The sequence below is a fragment of the Dreissena polymorpha genome, chromosome 4 (genome assembly GCF_020536995.1).
Source record: "Dreissena polymorpha isolate Duluth1 chromosome 4, UMN_Dpol_1.0, whole genome shotgun sequence".
NCBI classification, from domain to species: domain Eukaryota; kingdom Metazoa; phylum Mollusca; class Bivalvia; order Myida; family Dreissenidae; genus Dreissena; species Dreissena polymorpha.
This window is the reverse complement of record NC_068358.1, coordinates 86,342,258-86,368,934: the sequence shown is the minus strand read 5'-3', so window position 1 is coordinate 86,368,934 and position 26,677 is coordinate 86,342,258. Positions and strand designations below refer to the sequence as shown.

Below are 26,677 nucleotides of genomic sequence, written 5' to 3'. Positions count from 1 at the left end.
AAGTTAGCTTTTTATAAGGTTTACTCTCTACAAAAGATGGACAACAATTTAAAAACAAGATTCTCAGACATATCAACATTGTCATTGAAATACTTGCTCTTGTCCTGAGAATAAAAAATAAATAATTAAGAAATCTTTGGAAATAATTTGTTCCTTGGGTTACAATAAATGTTATGTACAAGTCAAACTGATGTTACAGAATGCATCGAAGGTAGAATGCAGTTGGAACATAGAGAATCTTGTCATCTATAATGGATGTGATCCCAAGAAGAAGCCACCCAAGGAGTGAGTATTGTTGGAAACCAAATATATACCAAAAACTTTTTTTCTAGCCATTTTGGGGAAACGAGTCTGGCCTAATTGGGATTTTTTAAATAGATAAAATGGTTAAATTGGGAATTTTTTATCAACAAAATGGACCAAATTGGGATTTATTTATGAACAAATATTGACACATCAGGCCTTTTCCTGGCCATTTTGGAAAAAATCATGTAAATTATAGTAATATACTTTGTTAGATGTTTATGAAATAAAATTGAGATATATTAATCAGAAGACATATCTTTACAAAAATAAAAACAACAACAAATAACTTTAGTCTGGAATCAAGCCTGTTGGCTTTGGAATTGTGTTTAATTTACAGCCATTTTTTTACATAGCTGAAAACCCCCTGAAAAGATCTGTACCTTTCCCTTGCTCCTTGGGATCTTAGCTTCTACCCTGGACATTGATCAGGAATTTCACATGAAAAAAAATCCACTTTCATAAATGTCGAAAGTGTGTTACAAAAATTGCAATTTGATGCCTGTTTTGCCTCAATTGATGATAACTTATCCATTTATTGCCTGCTTATAGCAACACTCACTAACTGATTGTTATTATTTTCTTTTCATTTACCAAACCAGGTATGTGGGGTTAGGTTCCATTTTCCATTATTTTCAGTGGAATATACATTATGCTTTGTGCAGTTTTCTTTACGTTTGGTACATATGTCATTATATGCAGAAGTTAAAGCATAACACGAAGTAGTAACAACATTATGTTCTGTCCAAACTTTTTGACGTTCTGTACATTCGACATTATGTGATGTAGTTACATTATTACGCACTGTAGCAATATCATTACGTGCTGTGATATCTTCTTTACGTTCCGTTCATTCGTCATTAGGGGCTGTAGTTACAGCATTACGCGCAGTTGTTACAGTATTAAGTTCTGTGCTAGCTTCTTTACGTTCGGTACATTCGTCATTACGTGCTGTAGTTACACCATCACGTCCAGTAAGTCACATCATTTTGTTTTGTGCTAACCTCTTTATGTTAAGTACATTCAACATTATGTGCAGTAGTTTCATCATTACTTGCTGTGCAAAGGTCTACACGTTAGGTACATTTGTCATTATGTGCAGTAGTTTCATCATTACGTTCAGTAGTAACATCATTTCGTGCTGCGCAAATTTTATTTATGTTCGGTGCATTCGTCATTACATGCAATAGTTTTATCATTATGCACTGCACAGTACGAACATAATTCCACGCCGTGCGAACTTCATTACGTTCGGTACATTCAACATTATGTGTAGTAGTTTTATCATTAGGCACTGTGCAAACGTCTTTACGTTCGGTACATTCGTCATTAAGTGCAGCAGTTACATAATTATGTGCAGTAGTAACAACATAACGTGCTGTGCAAACTTCTTTCCGTACGGTACATTCGACATTATGTGCAATAGTTACATCAATGCGTTCTGTTATAAAAACATTACATGCTGTGTAATTCTCTTTTCGTTCATGACGCATCATTATGTGCACTTAGTTATAGCATTATGTAGACATTATAGACATTTGCAATAAAAGTCATAATTAATGTTTATGAAGTTGTTTGTTTTATCTTATATTTATATTTTGAGATGTTAGACCTTTAGAATTGCCCAGCCCAATATAATTATTTGTCAATGTGTGTAACTGAAGTCTTTGATTAATCTGTTTTGACACTTTTGATTAAGCCTCATCAGGGGTGTGAATGCTTGATTGTGATACCCATTAATGGCACGCTCCCAACCAGATTAAATTTCCTTTCTTTAATTAACATTTTCTTCTCAATTAACCATTGTATTTTATTAAATTAATTATACCATCTAACATTAATAAATAAGTAATTGTGATAATGTAAAATTCTAAGAATTCAATGATTAATTAATGAACTTCAATATTTGTCAAAGTACTACTAATAAAATAGTAACCTTATAATATTATTTAAAACAAATGCACAAATTTTATAAAAAATGCTTTATTTATTTCAATATTTTATGTTGTAGCACAGTTTATAGAAAAATACATTTGTTGAATTGCATTTGACAAAAATCACAATGTCATCTTTCATTGACACACTACATTTTATTATTTTCACGTCAAAATTGTGTTGCAAAGTCAAAATTATAACCCCAACACATCTGCTCACAACTTATTTTCAAATATGACAAAAGCAAATGACACTAAAATCTCATATAAAAATATCAGGGTGAATTGTCTTGGGGGTGAATTGTCTTTGGGGGTGAATTGTCTTTGGGGGTGAATTGTCCAAGGAAATCAAATTCAGGGGGTGAATTGTCCAGGGGGTGAATTGTCTTGGGGTGAATAGTCCAAGATTCTGTTTCACACTTGAGGGAAAATTACGTCATCCGGTGTCACGTATAAATGTTGCTAGAAAGACCTATCCACCGAACGAAAAGGTGTATCAACCAAGCATAAAGTCGTTTCTATCAAATGTAACGATGTAACCAGTACGCGTAGTGGCAAAAGTACTGAATACAATGGAATTTGCACAGCACAAAATTTTAAAACCACAACGCATAATTATATAACTATAGCACACAATGATAAATGTACCGAACTTTAATCTATGTGGACAGAACATAATGTTGTTACTAATGCGCACAATGCTGTTACTACTGCGTATAACGATAAATGTACCGAAGGTAAAACTATTTGGACAGAACATAATGGTGTTACTATGGCAGGTAATGCTGTAACAACTGCACATAATGATAAATGTACCGAACGTAAAGGCATTTGTTCACACAATAATGTTGTTACTAGTACACGTAATGCTGTTACTACTGCCCATAATGATAAATGTACCGAACGTAGACATTTTGACATAACTTAATGCTATAACTACCGCATGTAATGCTGTAACAACTGCACATAATGACGAACGTACTCAACGTAAAGACGTTTGCACAGCACGAAATGATGTTATTACTGCACAAAATGTTAAATTTACCCAATATAAAGACATTTAGAGAGAACATAATACTGTAGCTACTGCACATGATGACGAATGCACTGAACATAATGAAATTGCAAAGCAAACAGTGAAGCTGCTACTGCGCGTAATATTGTAACTACCGCTCTTGATGAATGTACAAAACGCCAAGAACTTTGCACAGAAAAGAAAGAAGTTTGCACAGAAAATAAAACATTGTCCACGGAACGTACAACTGTAACAACTGCAAGTAATGCTGTAACTACTGAACATATTGATGAATGTACTGAACGTAATTAAGTTTTGACAGAACATAATGATGTAACTACTGCACGTAATGCTGTAATTTATACTGAACATAATAACGAATGTAAAGAACGTAAAGAAGATTGCACACAGCATAAAGCTTATCCCACAGAAACTAATGATGAATGTACTGCAAACAGCGCCAGTTATGGCGTTCCATAATTGGGACACAGTCTGGGTCCACACATATGGCAGAATCCAGCCTGGAAGGACCTCTTTTATATTCGAAATACATTCACATGCAGCTTCCATGCTTGCAGTTTCATGCTGAAGTCTGGATTAGGGTGTGGGCAATCTTATAGAATCTCTGGTTCTATGGCTATTTATATTCTTGTGAAAAGTTTTAGTATCAGTTTATTTGAATCCAGTAGTGATACCTCATTATTAAGACCACTTGTGGGACTTTTGAAAAGTTGTCATAATAGTAAGTTGGTCTTAATGCTGAGTTTTTATGAATTTCGATGGACAGATAATACAAATGGTAAATATTCAATGAACATTTATTGTTTTGCATGCAATATAAGAGTTATCAATAACAGAACAGAGCCAAGCTAGAATCGTTTTTGAGGGAAGGACAGTTTAAGATTTTACCAGACATGCGTCTTTCTATATCCAAATAAATTGGCAAACTGCCGTTTAGATTTCTTATTAATGGTATTTATTAAATCAATATTTTCTTTTGAATAAAGGTACGGCAAATTAGTTGTTTTTAGCTCGACTATTATATATGAAATATATATAGTGGAGCTATCCTACTCACCCCGGCATCGGCGTTCCTGTTACCGTTCCTGTAACCGTTGGAATGTTAAAGTTTGCATACCTCCTCAAATATTTCCTATGTCTCTTGACATATTGCTTTTATATTTTGCATACTTCCTTATCAACATGATCCCAACCTATAAACAAGAGCAGACAACTGTATCAAGCATTTTGTAAGAATTATGGCCCTTTTTTCAGTTAGGATATGCATATTATTGATAAATCTATGTTAAAGTTTGCGGAACACCTTAAATATTTTCTATGTCCCTTGACATATTGCTTTCATATTATGCATACTTCTTTACCAACATGACCCCAATCTATAAACAGGAGCAGACAACTGTAACAAGCATTTTGTAAGAATTATGGCCCTTTTTCCACTTAGAATATGCATATTATGTTTTGATAAATCTATGTTAAAGTTTGCGTACCACCTCAAATATTTTCAATGTACGTTGTCATATTGCTTTTATATTTTTCATATTTCTTTACTAACATGACAACATTCTATAAACAGGAGCAGACAACTGTATCAAGCATTTTGTAAGACTTATGTTCCCTTGTTATACTTAGAAAATTGAAAATTTTGTTAACTTTTGTGTTTAGGTTCACTTTATTCCTAAAGTATCAAAGCTATTGCTTTCATACTTGCAACACTTACTAACTATCATAAGGGGACTGTACAGGGCAAGTTGCATAACTCTGGTTGGCATTTTAATAGAATTATGGCCCTTTTTTGTCTTAGTAACTTTTGTTAAATTTTTAATATTTTGTTAAATTTTGTGTTTAGATCCACTTTACTTCTTAATTATCAAGGCTATTGCTTTCAAACTTCAAATACTTTCTTACTATCATGAGGTTTCTGTATCGGGGAAGTTGAATTAGACCTTGACCTTTGAACGACCTTGACTGTCAAGGTCAAATTAATAAATTTGTATTAAACTGCCAAAACTTCTTTATTTATGATCAGATTTGATTTATACTACTTACCTGACATACCACAATGGACTCTACCCAAGCCATCCCCCACCCACCACCCCAGGATCCCCCCCCCCCCCCCTCAAAAAAAAGAAGAAAGTTTTTCCTTTTTTTTATTTTTGAAAGATCATCTAATAAATGACCACACCCCACATTATACCTCCCTCTCCACCCCAACCCCACCCCCACCCAAAAAGATTTTTTTTCTTTGAAACATGGTAAAAAAAAGCCACAAATATTAATTTACTTTATTTTTGAAGGATCGTCCATCCCTCCCACCCAAGCTATTGCTATCAAACTTGAAATAAAATCTTATTAGTATGTTTTATGTCTTTACAAATGATCAAGAGATTTTGAAAAAAATAACCTGAACTCAGAATCATCTATAAAGTACAACTTCTTTAAAAAATAAGCAATCAATATGTTTCAATTACGGTCCTCTTCCACGTAGTATATGACTATATAACCTTGACCTTATTGAATATGAACAATTTCCCCATGATGGCTTACGTTATACTGTCAAGCACTCGAATAGTTGAGCGCGCTGTCCTCTGACAGCTCTTGTTATATTTATCTATTTCCAACAAAAGCTAAATCCTCTTAATTTTATCTGTTATTTTATACTTATTATATGTCTTTATTGAGAAGTGTGTGCCAAACAATAACCAAATTACCCATCAAAGACTCAATGATATATGCTTATTATAAATCAAGAATCAAGGGTTAAAAAAACAACAAAGGCTATAATTCTTATCACCTCGCAGTCGATGTACATACCGTAGTCGTTAATTTGGTCATAATGGCTTTAAACACATACCTGATCGAACCACAACCCATAATCAAGTAAGGTGTGAAAGTGACCGGTTGGCAGGTATCAATAATAGCAATTTCATTTTGGTACCGATAACAGTAGGTGTAATAGCTGTTAGAGAATTGGTCTGATTAGTGAGTGTAAACACCATTGAAGGGAAAAATTTCAGGACTGAAACATGGTGGTCGTCAATGCGAGTTGGTTGTAATGATGGTTGTTGGGTTAGAGAGTTTTTACTGTATGTAACACCATTTTCAATCAATATAAAAAACAAGTTTACATGTAACAACCATTTGTTTTTGAGTGAGAAACATGCTTATACCTTAACATTGTTTTTATGCCCCGGGATCGAAAGATTGGGGTTATATTGTTTTTGGCCTGTCTGTCTGTCTGTCATTCATTCATTAATTGCGTGTCCCAAAACTTTAACCTTGGTTAAAGTTTGATAACTTTTGCATTATTAAAGATAGCAACTTCATATTTGGCATGCATGTGTATCTCACGGAGCTGCACATTTTGAGTGGTAAAAAGTCAAGGTCATCCTTCAAGGTCAAAGGTCAAATATCATTGTATTTTTCTTTCCTAAAACTTTAACCTTCGTTAAAGTTTGGTCATAACTTTTTTAATATTGAAGATAGCAACTTGATATTTGGAATGCATGTGTATCTCTTGGAGCTGCATGTTTCTAGTGGTGAAAGGTCAAGGTCATCCTTCAAGGTCAAAGGTCCAATTTATGGCTTCAAAGCGGCGCAATAGGGGAAAATGTGTTTCTGACAAACACATCTCTTGTTTAATGTTGAGACAGAGTTTTAGATTTGTAACTGTCATAGCCAGGTAACCTTCTGTGCATACGTGCAACTTCCTGGTTTAATTTGGCTAGCAGCTAGATATCGGATGAGGGATAAGATTAAGACTTTTGTATCTAGCAAATATTTCAGATAAGATGGTTATGCACTCATGATTGATAATGACATCAAAGCAGTAAAGATAGCATTTACTTACAGGCCCACATTTTCTCTAGAATATGTCATTAATTTTATCAGTGTTTCAATATTTGCTTTGTTCTTTATGCGTCAAATATTGCCTATGTGGTAAAGATAAAAGCTGTTGGAAAATAAATTGCTTTTTTTTCTGTTTACTGTTCGTGACCCTGCCCAAGGATACATGTAACATCAAGATTTTGAGTGTATTGAACATTTATCACTGATAACATTTGATTAAGAAAAGACAAAAAGGACTTTTCTGACTATATCATACATCAACAGGAAAAAACATAACACTATAACTAGCATAATATTTAATATAATTGTTATCAGCAGCATACGAAGTGAGCATACATACTATAGAAATGAAAATTATTAAAATAGCAACAAAAAAAAAAAGCACAAGCACATTACTTTAGATGCTTCATGCATACTGGCTCTTCATTTCCTTATATATAAAGGAAACACTCCAATGATTGTTTGTTCATTGTAGATGGGAGCATTGCTTCTCCTTCTATGTCAATGATGGTCACAAGATGGCGTAAGTATCAAGAAAAATAAAGTTAACCCTTTCAGTGCTGGAACCGAATTTTGAAGGCCTCTGCAAACAGTTTGGATCCAGAGGAGACGCCACAGAACATGGCGTCTCATCAGGATCCAAACTCTTTGCTATTTTGATAGTATTCTTTGAAAAAATCGAAGAAAATGCTAATTTTAGAAATTCAGCAGACAACATTTTAGCAGAAGACAAATTTCCCAGTATGCAAAGGGTTAAATACTGACAAAAAAGGTAGTGTCAGTTGTCCTAAAGGTACATGCCAAATTTAAAGTCAGATTTTAACAAATAAAAAACTTTTGAGACAATTTTGATAACAATTAAGAAGAAATTGATTGGTCACACAGTTTTCTTATTTTAAGTGAGAAGACATTGATTGGTTCCACATGGTTCTTCATTTCAGTGAGAAAAACTTGGTCACACTGTTGTCTTCATATTAGTGAGAAGGACTTGTTTGTGAACTCTTTCAGTGCTGGAACCAGATTTTAAAGGCCTTTGCAAACAGTTTGGATCCAGATGAGACACCACAGAACACGGCGTCTCATCAGGATCCAAACTGTTTCATATTCTGATAGTATTATTTGATTTTTTTTTTGAAGAAAATGCTTATTTTAGAAATTCAGCAGACGACATTTAGCAGACGACAAATTTCCCAGCTTGCAAAGGGTTAAGAGTGTTTACTTCATTTCAGTGAGAAGGACTTGTTTGGTCACACAGTTTTCTTCACCAGTGAGAAGGAGAAACTTATGTGGATGGCAGCATTGCTCAATTCTCAGGTATTCAGCAATCATTCTCTGACATATGAATTACTTAACTAACAAACAAAACTTCTTGGGTCTTTGCAAATATAACAATTTCGGCGTAACTTTTCGTTCATAGACTTATATCAGGCCATAATGTGTGCTTTGTCTAGTTGACATGTTCAAAATCGACCTTTTATGTGATATTCCCATTCTATTGCTCAGGGATACTGAAATCACCTTGTCTTGTGCTTAAAAATGCACAAGATTGCATTTTAGTACATACATGTATAAAATTAAAAAAAAGTTAAAAATTACGATTCTTATTTAAAAAGTGTCAGATTCCTGCTCTGGCTTTATTAAGCAGTCATCTATACAGGTTATTTAACAAAGTGTGTTGACTATTGTGAGCATACTCCATTTGGTATACTTCAATTAAGTAGGCTACATTGCACTAATAAGGCTTAGTTGGCTACACACTACTATTCTTTTTAAGTTCAAGTTTCCAGATGCCTCAGACATTTGACTTTTTGTTTTAATCTGAACTTATGACATTAAATATTTTAATTTTCAGTCACCTCTTGGGGCAGGATGCTAGCTGTATGCACATGTTTTTATGGGCTAGTGCAATGTTGCCGAACTTGCCGTCACAACGGAACAATCTGTGGAATGATCACTGATTATGTTATCCTCAGTAATACTGTGGAGACAAGAACCTTAAAGAATGGCCTGGCTGGAGGTGGAAGAACAGCTATCAAGAAACCAAAAACTTGTTAAAGATTTTAATAATATTTACTAGACTGATATGGAACATTTTAATATTTTATTATTCATATTAAAGTGAAACAAAGATATGTGTTATATACCAACTTTGGAAATGTTGCCACAAGAAGAATCTGAATTGGATGATTCATCTGTCTTATTTAAATCATTAAAGACAAAAACACATTTTCAGATTCAAAATTATTAGCTGGGTCTATGGACCCTTTCTTTCTCCTGAAAGGATCAACTCAGAGGACTGGCAGTTACTCGACAGCTAGGGCCTAATTCGCCAAGGAATTTTCCTGGCCATGAAAAAAACCCTTAGAACTAGATAGAACAAAGAGTCTTACAGAACAAATCATCAGAAAGAAAATGAACTCAGAAAGTGGTTTTTGGTTGATTGAAGCTGAGGTTGTGTATTGGTCAAGTGAACCAGACATTTTTTATTAGGGAAGATATGTTACTGAGCAACATATGTGTTACCAACATGAATGTGATTGTGTTGCAGTCTGGACAAGTGTTTAACCCTTTCAGTGCGGGAACCGAATTTTAAAGGCCTTTGCAAACAGTTTGGATCCAGATGAGACGCCACAGAACCAGGATCTAAACTGTTTGCTATTATGATAGTATTCTTTGAAAAAAATCAAAGAAAATGCGAATTTTATAAATTCAGCAGACGACATGTAAGCAGACGACAAATTTCCCAGCATGCAAAGGGTTAAGTGTCCTTAAATGCCTGTGTTTACCAATTGTAAGTTTATATTTGTAATGGTAATTAAATTCACATGGCTGCATATCTAATTGGATTAACTTTACAACCTTGGAGAAACAACAAAAAGGCCTTGCTATAAATTTATCTGTGGAATATTATTGATAGAGAATCGCTCATGCAATATGAGCATGTTGAAAGTGTGTCACATATAGGCATTTGTGATATTTTTAATCTTTGTCAACATATTAATTGTTGTATGTCATTTGTATTTTTTTAATCAATGCATATTTATATAACTGTTCATTCAGCAATATATGTACAGTAAAAAATCGCTGCAGTATGGACTTTTATATTATGTTATTTTACTTGTAAATTGATTATTATCGCCTTAAAAAATCATTAAAATCATATTTTGTTATATATGTCTCCAAACTTAGGCTTAGCTTAATTATAATGATTCATTTATGTGAATACAGATTTGTATACTGTACAGTCAGTGTTGAGTGGGGTGGGTGTTTTGAGTGTGGTTGGTGCTTAACAAAGGTAGAGACATCATTATCTAACTTTTTGTCCTGAACAAATTATATTTTTACATTGAAATATGCTTGAACAACAATTGCAGTATTTCATAAAAAAAAAGAAATATATTTTTATGAAATACCTATTTTTATGTCCAATTTACATTCCTGTTTCTTGTTGCATGCGTATAATGTTTATGTGTGTTGAAACTGCAGTCAGTTCTTTATTCCAAGTAAGTTTAAGAGAACTATTAATGTCCATAAAAGTATTGGGCTGAGGGTTGCTGTATTGTTGCATAATGCTGCCCAATGGTGTTTGCAATATTGCAGCAGCTAGATGTGATATCAAGGGCAATATTGCAGCAGCTAGATGTGATATCAAGGGCAATATTGCAGCAGCTAGATGTGATATCAAGGGCATTTCAGCAGGCATCATACTTCTTGTAAAGATCACTTGTAAACAATTACTGTGATGTATGCTTCTTGAAATTCATTTCGTATCCTATATCCTGTCAACTTTCCATAGAAAGAATTTGTATGTACAAAAGAATTGGTTGGTTTAACAACTCTTAATGTGGAGCACAAATGTATCGAAATTAAAAAGGTTAACTGTAAATAATGTGATACCCAAATGCAATACTTGGTAACATGTAAATCCTGTGGTATATGAATACAATTATAGGTTAACTGTAAATCATGTGATACCCAAATACAATACTTGGTAACATGTAAATCCTGTGGTATATGAATACAATTATAGGTTAACTGTAAATTGTGTGATACCCAAATGCAACACTTGGTTACATGTAAATCATGTGGTAGATGAATACAATTATAGGTTAACTGTAAATCATGTGTGATACCCAAATGCAATACTTGATTACATGTAAATCCTGTGGTACATGAATGCAATTATAGGTTAACTGTAAATCATGTGATACTCAAATGCAATTATTGGTTGACTACAAATCATGTGGTACCCATATGCAAATAACTATTAATCACATTGCACCCAAATACATGGGCTGGTTGAAGTGCGGGTTAACTATTAATCACATGGCACCCAAATAAAGGGTTGGTTGAAGTGCAGGTCAACTTTTCATCACATGGCTCCCAAATACATGGGTTGGTTGAAGAGCATGTTATTTTTCATAAGATTGAAACAGTTGATATGTAATAAATGCTTTCCATTTGTGCAATATCGATAGTGTTCCTTTAATGTCATTCTATTTCGCATGTACACTTATTGGAAGTAATTTGGTGTGATTTTACTTTTACAGTTTTTGTTGACTGCCCAATAGTGTGTGGAGGTGTTGAAAATAATTCAATAACGTTTGCTGTAGAGTGTTGTAAAATTGATTTTAACAAGCAAATTCGTTGAATTGATATCCCCGCCAATATGCTTCTGGACAAAAAGTGTTATATTTGACACTCAAAAAAGCATTTTTTCAAGATACAAAGGGCTATTACTCCGTTATTAAAAGATGATGTACAATGCCATTTGGCGTGCATCATCCTCTTATCCATATATATACTCATACCAAGTTTCAATGAAATCCGTCAAAGCACTTCCAAGATATGGCACCGGACGGACGGAAAGACGGACGGACGGACAGACAAAGCCAAAACAATATCCCTCCGCCAATGGCACGGGATAATTATGAATGCAATTAGCAATATATACATTTGTACAATTTAATACTTTGATAGAATATATTTAATACTCTAAGTATATCTATGTACATTCCATTCAAAGCATGACACAGAAGAACAAGAAAACTGTTGATTGAAAGCTTCATTTATGGTTTTATTTTGTTGCTCATTCTTGTAACAAATCTAGACATTCTTATCAATGTCATTTTAATAACATATCAGATTCCTTTAAATATGCATCAAGGCAATGTATTTCATCAAATATAAACTCTTATCTTGTGATACCAATGGATTATTTCAAGGTTAGATTGAGATGTTTCCAAATATTTGAAGTATAGAGATCTGTATTGTTACTGTTGTTGTTACCAATAGAACATTTTGAAACATATGGAAGTAGATATAATCCAGGTGTAAAAAGGAATCTTGTTAAAAATCATAGTTCTATATTTATAGATTTTTAGCGCACCTGATTGCTCAGTTGAGCTTTTGTGACAGGTCTTTGTCCGTCGTATGTCCGTCCGTCCGTCCTTTAACATTTGCTCGTAAACACTCTAGAGGCCACATTTCTTGTCCCATCTTCATGAAACTTGGTCAGAAGCTTTGTCTCAATGAAATCTCGGCCGAGTTCGAAATTGGGCTGTGCCGGGTCAAAAACTAGGTCACTAGGTCAAAAAAAAGAAAAACCTTGCAAACACTGTAGAAGTCACATTTCATGCCCAATCTTCATTTAACTTTGTCAAAATGTTTGTCTTAATGATATCTTGGTTGAGTTTAAAAGTGGTTCTGATCCGATGAAAAACATGGCCACCAGTGGGTGGGGCAGTTTTCCTTATTTTGCTTCAGAGAAACCTTGTAAACACTAGAAGTCACAAGTTTTGCCCAATCATCATGAAAGTAGGTCAAAAAATTGTTTCAATTGATGTCTCGGACGAGATTAGATTTTACTCTATATGTACATAGTGGCAGTTTTCCCTATTTGGCTATAGAGAAACCTTGTAAACACTCTAGAAGTCACAATTTTTGCCCAATCATCATGAAAATTGGTCAAAACATTGTTTGTTTTTATATCTCGGACGAGTTTGAAAATGGTCGGGATCGGTGAAAAAACATGGCCACCAGTGGGAGGGGCATTTTTCTCTATATGTATATAGTGAAAACATGTGAACACAGTAGATGTCACATTTTTGGCCCAATTTTCATAAAATTTGCTCAGAACATTTGTTTCCTTGATACAAGAGTTGAGTTCAAAAATGGTTCTGGTCAGTTGAATAACATGGCTGCTGGGAGGGGGGCAGTTTTCTCATAATGCCCCCCCCCCCCCCCTTTTCGAAGAAGAGGGGGTATATTGTTTTGCTCATGTTGGTCCGTCCGTCCATTAGATTGTTTCCATATGATAACTCAAGAGCGCTTATACCAAGGATCATGAAACTTTAAAGGTACATTGATCATGACTCACAGATGGCCCCTATTGATTTTCAGGTCACTAGGTGAAAGGTCAAGGTCACGATGACCCGAAATAGTTAAATGGTTTCCGGATGATAACTCAAGAACAGTTATGCCTAGGATCGTGAAACTTCATAGATACATTTATCATGACTCGCAGATGACCCCTATTGATTTTCAGGTCACTAGGTTAAAGGTCAAGGTCACGGTGACCCAAAGCAGTAAAATGGTTTCCGGATGATAACTCAAGAACACTTATGCCTAGGTTCATGAAACTTCATAGATACATTGAAAATGACTTGCAGATAACCCATATTGATTTTCAGGTCACTAGGTCAAAGGTCAAGATGACCCGAAATAGTAAAATGGTTTCTGGATGATAACTCAAATATGCTTAGGCCTAGGATCATGAAACTTCATAGGTACATTGATCATAACTAGTAGATGACCCCTATTGATTTTCAGGTCACTAGGTCAAAGGTCAAGGTCACGATGACCCCAAATAGTAAAATGGTTTCCGGATGATAACTCAAGAACGCTTAGGCCTAGGACCATGAAACTTCATAGGTACATTGATCATGACTCGAAGATGACCCCTATTGATTTTCAGGTCACTAGGTCAAAGTTTAAGGTCACGGTGACCTGAAATAGTAAAATGGTTTCTGGATGATAACTCAAGAACGCTTATGCCTAGGATCATGAAACTTCATAGGTACAATGATCATGACTCGCAGATGACCCCTAATGATTTTCAGGTCACTAGGTCAAAGGTCAAGGTCACGGTGACCTGAAATAGTAAAATGGTTTCTGGATGATAACTCAAGAACGCTTATGCCTAGGTTCATGAAACTAAATAGGTATATTGATCATGACTCACAGATGACCCCTATTGATTATCAGGTCACTAGGTCAAAGGTCAAGGTCACAGTGCCAAAAAACGTATTCACACAATGGCTGTCAAGCCCACAGTGACTCAACTTAGAAAAATGGTTTCCGGATGATAACTCAAGGATCATGAAACTTCATAGGTACATTGATCATGACTCGCAGATGAAATCATGATGAAACTTGACCAGGATGTTTGTCTGGACAATATCTTGGTCAAGTTTGACATTTGGTAAAGATTGAATGAACCGACTCCTCTCAGGTGAGAGAACTAGGGCCATGTTAGCCCTCTTGTTTTAAAAGACAAAACCGTTAACGTTTTATAAAGATACATTAGTATATAGAGAATACAAGGTCGGTGCGGAATAAAGCGACGTTTATTTTTTTCTCGGCTCGAAAATCTGAACGCGCTCTTAATATTTGTAAAAATGTTGTTTTGCTTTTTGTGTTGCACTTTGTGTTAAAAATATATTACATCATGGTAGGAAATTGTTTGTTTTGTTGAATTGGATTCGATTTTACTAAAATGATTACTTTATAGTTGATTCTGAGTAATATGACTTTAAGAGTCCGCTGCGCGTGACAGCTATATTTCAGCATTGCCGAAATAAAGGAAAATATATTCCACAGTGGTTGATTTGGACAATGCCCGTCTGATGATGGGATACAAATGTTTTTTCTGGTATACAAAGTGAAAGAAATTTGGTTTAAAAAGGTGTTGTTTTTTTACCCAGGTTATTTTATGATGTCATTATGTGGTTAGATATCTGTATGTTTTACCTTATCAAGAATCCTTTGACATTTTGTTCAACTGCAAAACCTGTGGTAATTACCTTATTATTTTTTTATTTTTTGAGAACGGTGGGGCTACTTGTTGTCATAACAATGTAAAAAATAGGAGGAAAAACAGCCTTATGTTCAGCTATCATTATAGAAAAATATACATTATTGTGAAAGTGAATATAAATGATGCCCATAAGTCTCTTTAAAGTCATCTCCATTTAGACACATCTGTTTGCTCTATGGTAAGAATAGCTGTGAGAACAAAATTAAGGTTCATTAATGCCATAAGGTGTGGTTTTAATGAGATCAGGTCACCATATAAAGACGTTTTGAAGAGTTAAAAACCTTCATCATATAAAGATCTAAAAGCAATAAACAGTTATTTGTGTAAACAATAAATAATGACCGTCTTATATTTCCATGCCTTCATAATGCCAACAAACGTATAAAACTATTGTCAATTGTGGATCACTGTTTTCATTCACAGAAATGTTAAAAATAACTATACATAGCAACAAGTTTTTGTTTAAATATTGTTTTATTGAACAAATTAGGAGCCTATATGATTGACGCTGGCGGTGAGTGTATTTATATGTAAATATGTTGATCTTTGTTTAATAGAGCATTAAGCCTTCCTTAATAAGATTCTCTTTCTTTGCATTTAAATTATTCCATTTTCCATGGTGAGCTTTTGTGATCGCCTTTCGTCCGTTGTCCATTGTCCGTCGTGCAACGTCAACATTTGCCTTGTTCACTCTCTAGAGGCCACATTTATTGTCCAATCTTCATGAAATTTGGTCAGAAGATTGGTTTTAATGATATCTTGGATGAGTTCGAAAATGGTAACATTTGCTTGAAAAACATGGCTGCCAAGGGGCGGGGCATTTTTCCTTATATGGCTATATATGGCTATAGTAAAATCTTGTAAACAATCTAGAGAACCCATTTATTGTCTGATCTTCATGAAACTTGGTCAGAAGATTCATCCCAATAATATCTTGGACGAGTTCGAAAATGATGCCGGTTGGTTGAAAAACACGGCTGCCAGGGGACGGGGCATTTTTTTTTTTATATGGCTTTAGTAAAACCTTGTTAACACTCTAGAGGCCACATTTATTGTCCAATCTTAATGAGACTTTGTCAGAAGAATTATCCCAATAATATCTTGGACGAGTTCAAAATGATGCCAGTTGGTTGAAAAACATGGCCGCCAGGGGGTGGGGCATTTTTCGTTATATGGCTAAAGTAAAACCTTGTGAACACTAGAGGCCACATTTATTGTCCAATCTTCATGAAATTTGGTCAGAAGATTTGTCTTAATGATATCTTGGATGATTTGGAAAATGGTTACGTTTGCTTGAATAACATGGCAGCCAAGGGGCAGAGCATTTTTCCTAATATGGCAATATAAGGCTATAGTAAAATCTTGTTAAAACTCTAGAGGCCACATTTAAAGTCCGATCTTCATGAAACTCGGTCAGATGATTCATCCCAATAATATCTTGGACGAGTCTAAAAATTAAAGGTTGGTTGAAAAACATGGCCACCACAGGGGCAGGGCTATTTTCCTTATATGGCTATAGTAAAACCTTGTTAACACTCTAGAGGTCACATTTATTTTCCGATCATCATGAAACTTGGTCAGTAGATTTGTCCCAATGATATCTTGGATGAGTTTGAAAATGGTTTTGGTTGCTTTAAAAACATGGCCACCAGGGGCGGGGCATTTTTCCTTATATGGCTATATATGGCTATAGTAAAACCTTGTAAACACTCTATAGAGGCCACATTTATTGTCCAATCTTCATGAAATTTGGTTAGAAGATTGGTCTCAATGATATCTTGGATGAGTTCGAAAATAATTATGTTTGCTTAAAAAAAAATGGCTTCCAAGGGGCGGGGCATTTTTTCTTATATGGCTATAGTAAAATCTTGTTAACACTCTAGAGGCCACATTTACTGTCGGATCTTCATGAAACTTGGTCAGAAGATTTATCCCGATAATATCTTGGATGAGTTCAAAAATGATGCTGGTTGGTTGAAAAACATGGCTGCCAGGGGGCGGGGCATTTTTCCTTATATGGCTTTAGTAAAACCTTGTTAACACTCCAGAGGCCACATTTATTTTCCGATCTTCGTGAAACTTGGTCAGAAGATTTGTCCCAATAATATCTTGTTATCTCAGGTGAGCGACTTTGGGCCTTTCAGGCCATCTTGTTTAAAATAATTCTTATGCACGTTAAAAGTTACTTGGCAAATGTTCAGTTTTAGGAATGTTCTTTTTTTTGTTGACATTTTGAAATGAACCCAATTACAATTATTTCTCAATATGGTGAATCGCAATAGTGCTTTCATTGTGAAGCATCTTTACACTTGCTTATGTCTTTGTATCTTATTGTATTTTTTATGTAATTTTTATGAACAACGACAACATGTTTTAACTCTTTTTAGCTCACCTAAGCAGGAAGTGCTCATGGTGAGCTAGTGTTGTCATGTTATGCCCCATGTGTGTCGTAAATTTTAAACTCTGGTCTGGCATCATGTGTAGTCAACTTAAAAAAACTATGGCATTATGGGCTATGTGTTTGATCCAATCTAGAATAAATTGGTCAAAACTTTTATCTTGACAAAATCTAGACCAAGTCCAAGTCTAGGTAATGCATGACCAAAAACTAGGTTGACATGTCAAATCATAGAAAAAGCTAATTGCCATTTTTCACTCAATCTTTATAATACTTGGTCAGAATGTTTATCTTGACAGTATACCCTGGCTTAGTTTATAACTTAGTCACATGTGTAAAAAAAGGTCATTAAGTCAAATATTTTTTTTTATCACTCTTAAGTGGCTACATTTGTGAGTCAATCTAAATGAAACTTGGTCAGAAATCTAAACAGACTTCCAATCTGAGTCGCATGCTTCAAACAAGAAGGTGACGAGGTTAAATCTTAGTAAAACTTCTTACCACTCTAGCGGCCACATTTATGACTCAATCTCTATGAAACTTGGTTCCGAATCTCTATCTTGATAATATCTAGGCATATTTGGAATCTTGGTCTTGTGCATTCAAAAACTAGGTCACAAGGTCAAACCTGAGAAAAAACTTAATACCATTCTAGAGGCAACATTTATAACTCATCTTGATGAAACTTGATCAGAAAGTTAATCTTAACAATATCAAGAGTTTGAATCAGAGTAAGATGCATCTAAAAACTAGGCCATAAGGTAAAATGTACATTGTAAACCTATTGAAGCCTTTTTTATGACTCAACCTTGATGAAACTTGATCTGAACATTTATCTTGACAATATTTAGACCAAAATTGAATATTTGCCACAAGTTTCCCAAAATCAGGATCACTATATGAAGACTTGAAAACCCATATTACCTCTCTAGAAGCGACATTTGTTACTCAATCTTGAACAAATATGGTCATGATTTTAATCTTGACGATATCAAGTCAATGTTTGCATCTGAGTGAAGTGGGATTCAAAACTGGGTCACCGGGTCAAGTCTTTACCCTTGATATACCTTGAATTTAGGTGAGCACGTAAGGGCCATCATTTCCCTTGTGGTCATTATCTTTTTTTGTTCATAAACGCATGCACATACAACTTTTCCTCATTGTTATATATCTACTATGTACATTTATCTTTATACTTGTGATATATGTATTTATACATATGGGTTTATCTATGCATTGCTTGGTTATGATCAATGAATCAGTATGTCAGAGGTCTACGATCTTCAGCAATTAAAGCATAAATATGTTTCTGTCTTTATTTTTAATTTACCGACAAAGAAACCGTTAATTTGATCTCATACTTCATATGTAACCTTTCGTTTTTGCAAAGACCTATAGATTACAATTATCTATAGGTCTTTGGTTTTTGCTATCATTATTAGAAGATTATTGGAATGCCCTTTGTCCATCTTAAGATGTACATAACAATTGTGTGGGACTGCTCCATATCTTCTATACACGTTGATGGATTTTAATGAAACTTGCCTCATTATTTTAGTGTATTTTGACGATATGCAGAAGGCACGAGTCTGTCATGCAGGCTCAATGTCAACGTCGAATTTCAAGATCAAAGGTTTGTCGGCTCCATAATTATCTCCTATACTAGTTGAAGAATTTTCACGAAACTTTGCTCAAATCTTGACGTCATTGATAGGATGTGCAGACGCATGAGTAAGACACACGTTTAGACGTATAACCTTTGATAAATGTAACTGCAAGAAAACATTTACGTCATAAACGTGAAACGAGCACTGCGCATAAGACGTTTGACAGCCTTGACGGTGTTCTGTATAGGCTGACTGGTTTGCGATCGATGTGAGCTTGAGTAAGCTTGATAAAAATTTCACCAAGAACCGGTGTTTTACCCTTTATGCCTTAAGAACAACCATGCTTTAAACACCATTGAGTTATTACAAGTAGGTTCAAAAGGTAGTCTTACGACACACGACATGACGTCTATGTATTAGATATGGGCTGTAACAAACGTCAATTAAAGGCAATAGCTTTGATGGTTATATTAATGACATTACAACGGAAAGGGAACTCTGTAATACAATAAAAAGGAAGCTCTGTAATCTTATCAAATGTATCGTAAAAGCTTGGTCCACTCGTGTTAGCCGTATTTTGTAAAGATTAATCTAGCGAACTATGCTCCTGAACGCGCCGTATGGACTAATATTTCATGACACGAGAATAAAGTTCAAGACCGACCTTTTAAACCACTGAAGCGCTTATACCTGGATGCACTGTGACCCCCAAGGACACATTGGTCAGTGTCCGCTATTCTATACTTGTGATTGGGAATCGTGAACACAAGGCTTCGCTGTAACAAAAGGTTTTTCTTACTTACGTATGTGTCTTTTGTATTACAAATGTACACATTTTATTTCCCGAACAAATAATTTTTCTGACCCCTGTTCACAACGAGGTTTATGAGAGTTTGAAATATTTCATTTAAATATCCTTTTTAAAATCACAACTTTTATATCAAATATAGCAAAGTAAAAATATTTATATCAATATAAAAAACATATACAAACAACAAATGTTTTTAAGGTGACAATATATTGTATTATTTCTACTTTGAAGTTAATTAAGGAACTTGACGGCCATGGGTCCTGTCCTAACTTTAGTTGACACTCCGTCCTACATTAGGCAGCGTTTCTTGCCGCACCTGCACACGTGAATGCAAAGCTGGCACATTATTTGTGTATTTTGTTCCGACGTCGTCAATGTTCACTTAGATTCAGTCAACCGTTACCTTGTAATGATTGATTAAAATCCGTTCAGTGACACTACAACTGAGATTTAAAGTCATGAAATAAAAACCCATAATTTATTACATATAAATGAAGCTACGTTAATGGATGTTCTTTCGTTTAGTTAAGTTGTACATACCGTATCACATTCCTTGCTGTTGACCCAATGCGCATCTGCAGCGAAACAAAAGGCACTCGTGTGCCTCCTGTTTATTTGATGGTTATTTTACTTGCGTGCAGATACACTCCTTACAATCTCGGATAGATGGTGTGTATGACTGAGAAAAGTTTTCTAATCTGGAAAATAACACACTAGTTAAACAGTATTCGTGTATATGAGCTGTTATTTGGAACGCTTTCGAATTTAAAAATGTGAGAACAAACTATTCTCATCGTGTTTTGGCTTTTGTTATTCGAGCCCTTTTATGGCGTTTACTATTTTTCGATCCCTGGCGTTTACTATTTTATGATCACGCTTGCGGAAATCTCGATATAATTTCCCGTAAATATTTTAATAAACGTATTTTTCAATCGCGTGGAAAGATAAATCTGTTTCAGGAGGCATGACCTTTTTCGGGATAATTTATGTCGTTGTCGAAAAAGACATGTTTATCGTCGACGTGAGGGACACTCCTGAAAATAAATTTTCATCAAGGGAATATTTATCTAAATTGCAAGTTTTTGCATTTATAACCCGTCTTCTAAATATACTGTCATGTCTCACACTGGACAATCATTTCGTTGAATCAGTTTGCGTATGTCGGCCTGTGAGAAAAGGTAATCGAACATTCTTTTATTAATTATATCATTTTTATTATATCATTTTTATTTCATTTAATGATAACTAAGCACGTATCATCACGTATCCTAATGTAACGCACGATTGTCGATATCGTCATACAGGACAACAGTAAATGTCTTTGAATTCTGCACCTAAATGAGTATTTCACAGAACATGAATTAACATTTACATTCAAAGCGAAGCCAATGGTTAACTTTCCACGGCCATTGGAATGCTCTGTTGTAAACTTACGTTTTTTGTTTGTTTGGTCATGCTCATTATTCGTTCACGGAAAGCATCTAGCTTAAAGAATGCCGTTGAAGCGACTATACAGACACGTGGGTTACGGCCCATGATGTACAAAATGTAGTTAGCTAGATGAATTACGCTTCTTATGTGCTAGAAATTCGAAACATTAATTCAAAGTTCATTACAATTAAACAGAAATCGTCGTTCATATATATTCATTTGATAAAACTACGTCGCTCTCTGTAGTTTTGGTTTGTAGGTAAAAAAAACTAATTAATTAGTTATCACTCTGTGCTTAAGATCGATAACGGACATATAGGTGGAAAAAAGTAATCAGCTTTGAATTAACTAATTAATTGTCACGTTTCTTATAAAGCATCTGACAACGCCGGTAGATATTTCGTAGTAAAACGACGATATGAACTGTGTATTCAAGTCATCTAATGATTATACATGAATGAGCCGATGTCATTAATGAAATATAATTAACATCTCGCCACCTCTCAATCAAACTTTTATGTAAATATCGATCGACAAAATGGTGAGCGTTAAATCCGGGATCCGTTTGCCATCGCAATTTTCAGCGAAAGCTTAATGTCAAGGTTGACATTACTTATTTTCGTCGAAAAGACGTAAATGAAAAATTGTGTAACGGTGTCAATAAGATTTTTGCAACTCAGACAGTCGGTAACCAGCACAAATAGTCGGAGGCATTCAATTTATACCTTTTCGAAATCCGAAATTGACGACATCCCCGCTATAAACCGCTAATTTATTTCTGAAAATGACCCAACTTTTCTTTGTTTGGCACTTTCAATCTCAAAGATTGATAATTGTTATATCAGCAATGCTTAATTTGAATTGCATCTCGTAGGTAGTATTGCGTTCCCCATCTGCGTAAGTTATCGAAATGCTCGTAATCATAACATTATTTCTGTCAGAAACAAGTCAAAGCAATGTTGTATTAATCTGTCCATGAAGCAGAAGAGTTTACTATAACTTTTTTCCATCATCGCACGCGGTTACTTGCGGGATGCTGGAACCTACCCGTGCATCTGCTATTGGCAGCTTCAATATGTAACGTTACTGAACAATCGTCTTCTAGGCAAGATTTTTTTGCTTCACTCCCCGGTAGCTCCACCCATCGTAATCTGTCATTGAACAACGCTTTCTCAAGTATTAGCGAGCTCAATATTGATCGATTTGCCCAACCATAAGGCCAGAAATTTTTTAATAAAATGATTTTCGGACCCGCCGACTCCAATCTTTTACGAAACCAAAAAAAAAAATCTCGATTTTTTTAGGATGCCAAAAGGTGGCTTTTAAACACGAAACGCGTGCCGGTTTTTAGAAAAAGTTCAAATGAGTTATAAATCATCATAACAAACTCAGTTTTAATTACCCACATTAATGCGTGAACATTCTTCATCATGTACATGTGCTGGAATTTACCAAAAGCTACGCCATCATTGTTTGTTCAACATCAAGAACGCTACAACGCTTTCATCAGCAGTCTGCTAATTTCCCAATAATTATGCAACCGTCAAATGAAATCCTGAATGGAATCGATTTGTAAGTAAATATTTTATTATTTCTTTACAATTTTATTAAATTGATAGTATTAAAATGACTAAAAATTAAAATGAAAGCAAAAAAAAAAGAACGATTTTAATTATCAGGTGCTCGAAATGCGAAACCCATTTACGCCTATCAATTTTAAACCTGCGTGGTCGCATAGTTTAGTGAAGACCGTTTTAGCGTACTGTTAAAATTGCTAACGATGCTAATGGAAAATCAACAGAAAACCTTACAAAACAGTCAGGGTTAACATGGCGTACGTTTTATTACGAACATTTTACAAGAATTTAGTATCGTCGAAAAAGAGATTTGTTAACTAAAGGATTATTTAATATTCTTGTGTAATGGCTTTAGTTGCAAACGACAACGCGAGCCCTGATTGTCTACCTGCTTTATGCTAAGACAACTTTTTTCTCAGTGCAATAAGCAAATTGTCAGTAAACATGAGCCCAATCCTATTTTCAATCACAACCGTTTATTTTGAACACTCAAAAGATGATTGTCCAAATATATCTACCTACAATATTAATTTTGAATTACTTATATTTGCCTCACTTTGTCTTCCACTTCTAAAAATTTTACACATTAGAACAGTCGTGGGATGTGAAAATGTTAATATTGTTATTAAATTAAATATAATTGGACGCTATTATTAATTTGAAATAACCGCAGTTATACCGGTATATCGGTTTCTTTTTTTCTCACATTCTATATTAACACGAAACACCCTGACACAGACACCCACATATATAATGAACACGTGAACATATTTAGCAAATGAATGCAATGATGTTCAGTATTTTCAGAATGAGTTTTCTTACCCAAAATAAACTTTAAAATCGATAATGGATGGAATTCCATTTGTACTAAATTATGACCAAACGCATTATAGAAAGTATATTTAATACTTGATATGGTCATTGATTTATTAATAAATATTATTTAAATAAACTAATAATTGTTAAAGTACATCTTTACAACGCTGTTCAATAGACAATCCCAGAATCGATAAATTGACCGCCGCAATATTGGCTATCACGTGACCCGCTGCCATGACGCTTCTGAAGAATCTGGTAGACTACAGCGTTCAAAGATCTCACAATAAACAAAGATTAGAAACAATAATAAATTATACTTCACATCGTTAAAAATAAAATTGACTAAGAATAATATAGAGTTCTAACATATCTCTTTGCAACAATATTTAGTGACAATACGTAATGTTTAAGGCCGAAATAGCTGGGTTTTTTAAGTACTCCTATAAGTTATGTCTTTGCTTAAAACACAATTATTTCTTTATTGAATGTAATTATTTGAAGATAATTTTAAAGGTTATATCAGCATATAAAGTCTGAAAGAAACTTTCTGATTTTGAGCGTTATTAGTGAAATTTTTATTAGCGAAACTTGAAAGATTTATGGCCTAGGTACACTTACTGTAAGTCAATATTTTATTTATTTTAAAATAATTATAAAAAAAAACGCTTTCAAAATAACTTCAGAACATATTATTGCACATAGAATGATACTCTATGATGACTGAGCAAAGATTGTGTTATTATACGCGCTATTAAGTGATGTTTGTTTGACTGTTAGATGCAAATCTCCACACAGAGTTGTCGTTCCATGCTCTAAAATTTGATCCCTCCAGCTATGCTGATTCCAGTCAAGCATGTATTGAAGTTTGTCATTAAATGCTTTATATTGAAACAGGTCAACATTGGATCTAAAAGCTCCAATAAAAACAATAAAAATACAATTAAGGAAAGGAAAAAAGTAAGCTCAACTGGGCTCGAACCACTGACCCTGGAGTAAAAGTTTATCGCTTAGACGACTCGGCCAACCCTGCTTATACAATGAATGATGCTTTATACTGTATATGAGCAATCGTCGTAGTATCACAAAATATAACGACACAACTGAAATCTCCAAATTATTCAAATCGTTTCGTGTTGCAACGCTAGATATTTTTCAGGTTTTTTAATCGTCAAAAGATGCATATAACGGATATTTTAGAGAATGGTAAATGTTAAGTATTACTGTTTGTTCACAAATATCATAACTACAACGAAAATGTGTGAATCTGAAACAAATTTTTAATTTTGTCCATTTACCAAAACGTGAAAAGGCCCTTTTGTGAAATATAAAGGAATACTGTATTATTGATTTGGTAACCATTATGGTATACGGACACGTTCTATTACTATATTAATAAGTGAATGCATTACAGACGATGTACATGTATACGTCTAAATAAACTGCCAGTTATGTTTTAATCTTTAAAGGCATTAGTATTTATAGAAGCACGGTTCATCTATTAAAGATATGGAACTATCAAGTTAGCGATGTATGTACAAACAGTCAAACAAACTAGTTGCAAGAAAGATCGTCACTAGTTTCATTCTCGTAGAGTAACTGAAGCGGGTCTCATAAAAGTCAATAACAATAAGTAAAAACAGCAACTGCGAGATATCTAACATGCCGTAAACGCGTTATCGAATTTTAAGCGAAAGAAATTTATATTCTTTGCTGCAAGGTTTGAACCTGCAATAGTCACTGTGGCTTGACACCGTAGTCAGCAACATCAGATAGAGGTGTTATCGTTTGTTGTTTGTTTTCAAAATGCCGTCAAACACCTTCGACAACTACGACATGGGGATCAAAGTAGCCTTTGCGGTTTTTAATGCTCCATTCTTGGCATTTGGGATCCTTGGAATCGTAGCCCTCAATCGGACTCGAAAAACGCCGGAAACAGCGCGGTAGGTGTACAAATAGTTGTATTTCGTTTACATGATTTCTTGTTTCGTTCAATCGCTGACCAGATTTCACGAAAATAAAAAAGTTATAAAATACCGTATTGTTTTACAATTATCAGTAAATATGGATTAACATATCACGACTGTTATATTATATAATATAGAGAATAAAGGTCAGTGCAGTTTATAGATCAGGTTTATCATGCGAGGCTTAGAAATCAAAAAGCACGAGCCTTGGCGAGTGCTTTTTCGTGTCCGTGCCGAGCATGATAAACCTGATATATAATAAACACTAACCTATTATTCTATTTATCCCACTTTTTATTCAGTAAACCATTTTATTTAAACATTAAAAAATTAATTTAACTTGATAATTTCGCGTTTTCATGAGTGTTTGTCGTATTTTGATAATGATTGTAGTGTAACCGAGGTCAGTGTATTACTCCGCGTTCCAAAAATAACCGCTGATCAAATAATCATTTTTTTTAAATCAGATTATGTATATCAAAATACATTAACAATTGCGCAATGAACCACTTGAATCAATTGAGCTCTATTTTTCAAAAGTAAGCATACACAATAAATCAAGTATTTGATCAATGAATAATAATTTAACAAGTAAAGCGTTTAATTATAAGTTCACTCCTTAAGTTAATCTAACAAATTTTACAAACATAAATAAAATACCTATATTATTATTAATTGACGCGATACATTATATTTGAAATGCAACAAACAGATTTTCAAACTTCATACAGTCTCAATACAAACATATAACAAGAGGGCCTGAAAGGCCAAAAGTCGCTCCCCTGAGATAAAAAGAAATGACCTGTTCTTTGCAGCCCAAGATATCAATGAAACAAATGTTCTAACCAAGTTT

General features: G+C 34.3%; 1 protein-coding gene across 9 annotated transcripts in view; it reads left to right on the top strand.

The window, feature by feature from the left end:
- The window catches only part of LOC127879450 (arf-GAP with Rho-GAP domain, ANK repeat and PH domain-containing protein 1-like), a 194,743-nt gene extending 175,821 nt beyond the window's left edge, over positions 1 to 18,922 (top strand). For 8 of the 9 annotated variants that reach the window (XM_052426286.1, XM_052426284.1, XM_052426282.1 and 5 more), the window contains 4 exons: positions 200 to 285; positions 7,595 to 7,642; positions 8,349 to 8,433; positions 8,972 to 18,922. In XM_052426286.1, coding sequence (XP_052282246.1) covers positions 200 to 285; positions 7,595 to 7,642; positions 8,349 to 8,433; positions 8,972 to 8,995 — 243 coding nt within the window. In that variant the 3' untranslated portion in view covers positions 8,996 to 18,922. The other variant, XM_052426283.1, reaches the window with a different exon arrangement.
- The last annotated feature ends 7,755 nt before the right edge of the window (positions 18,923 to 26,677 follow it).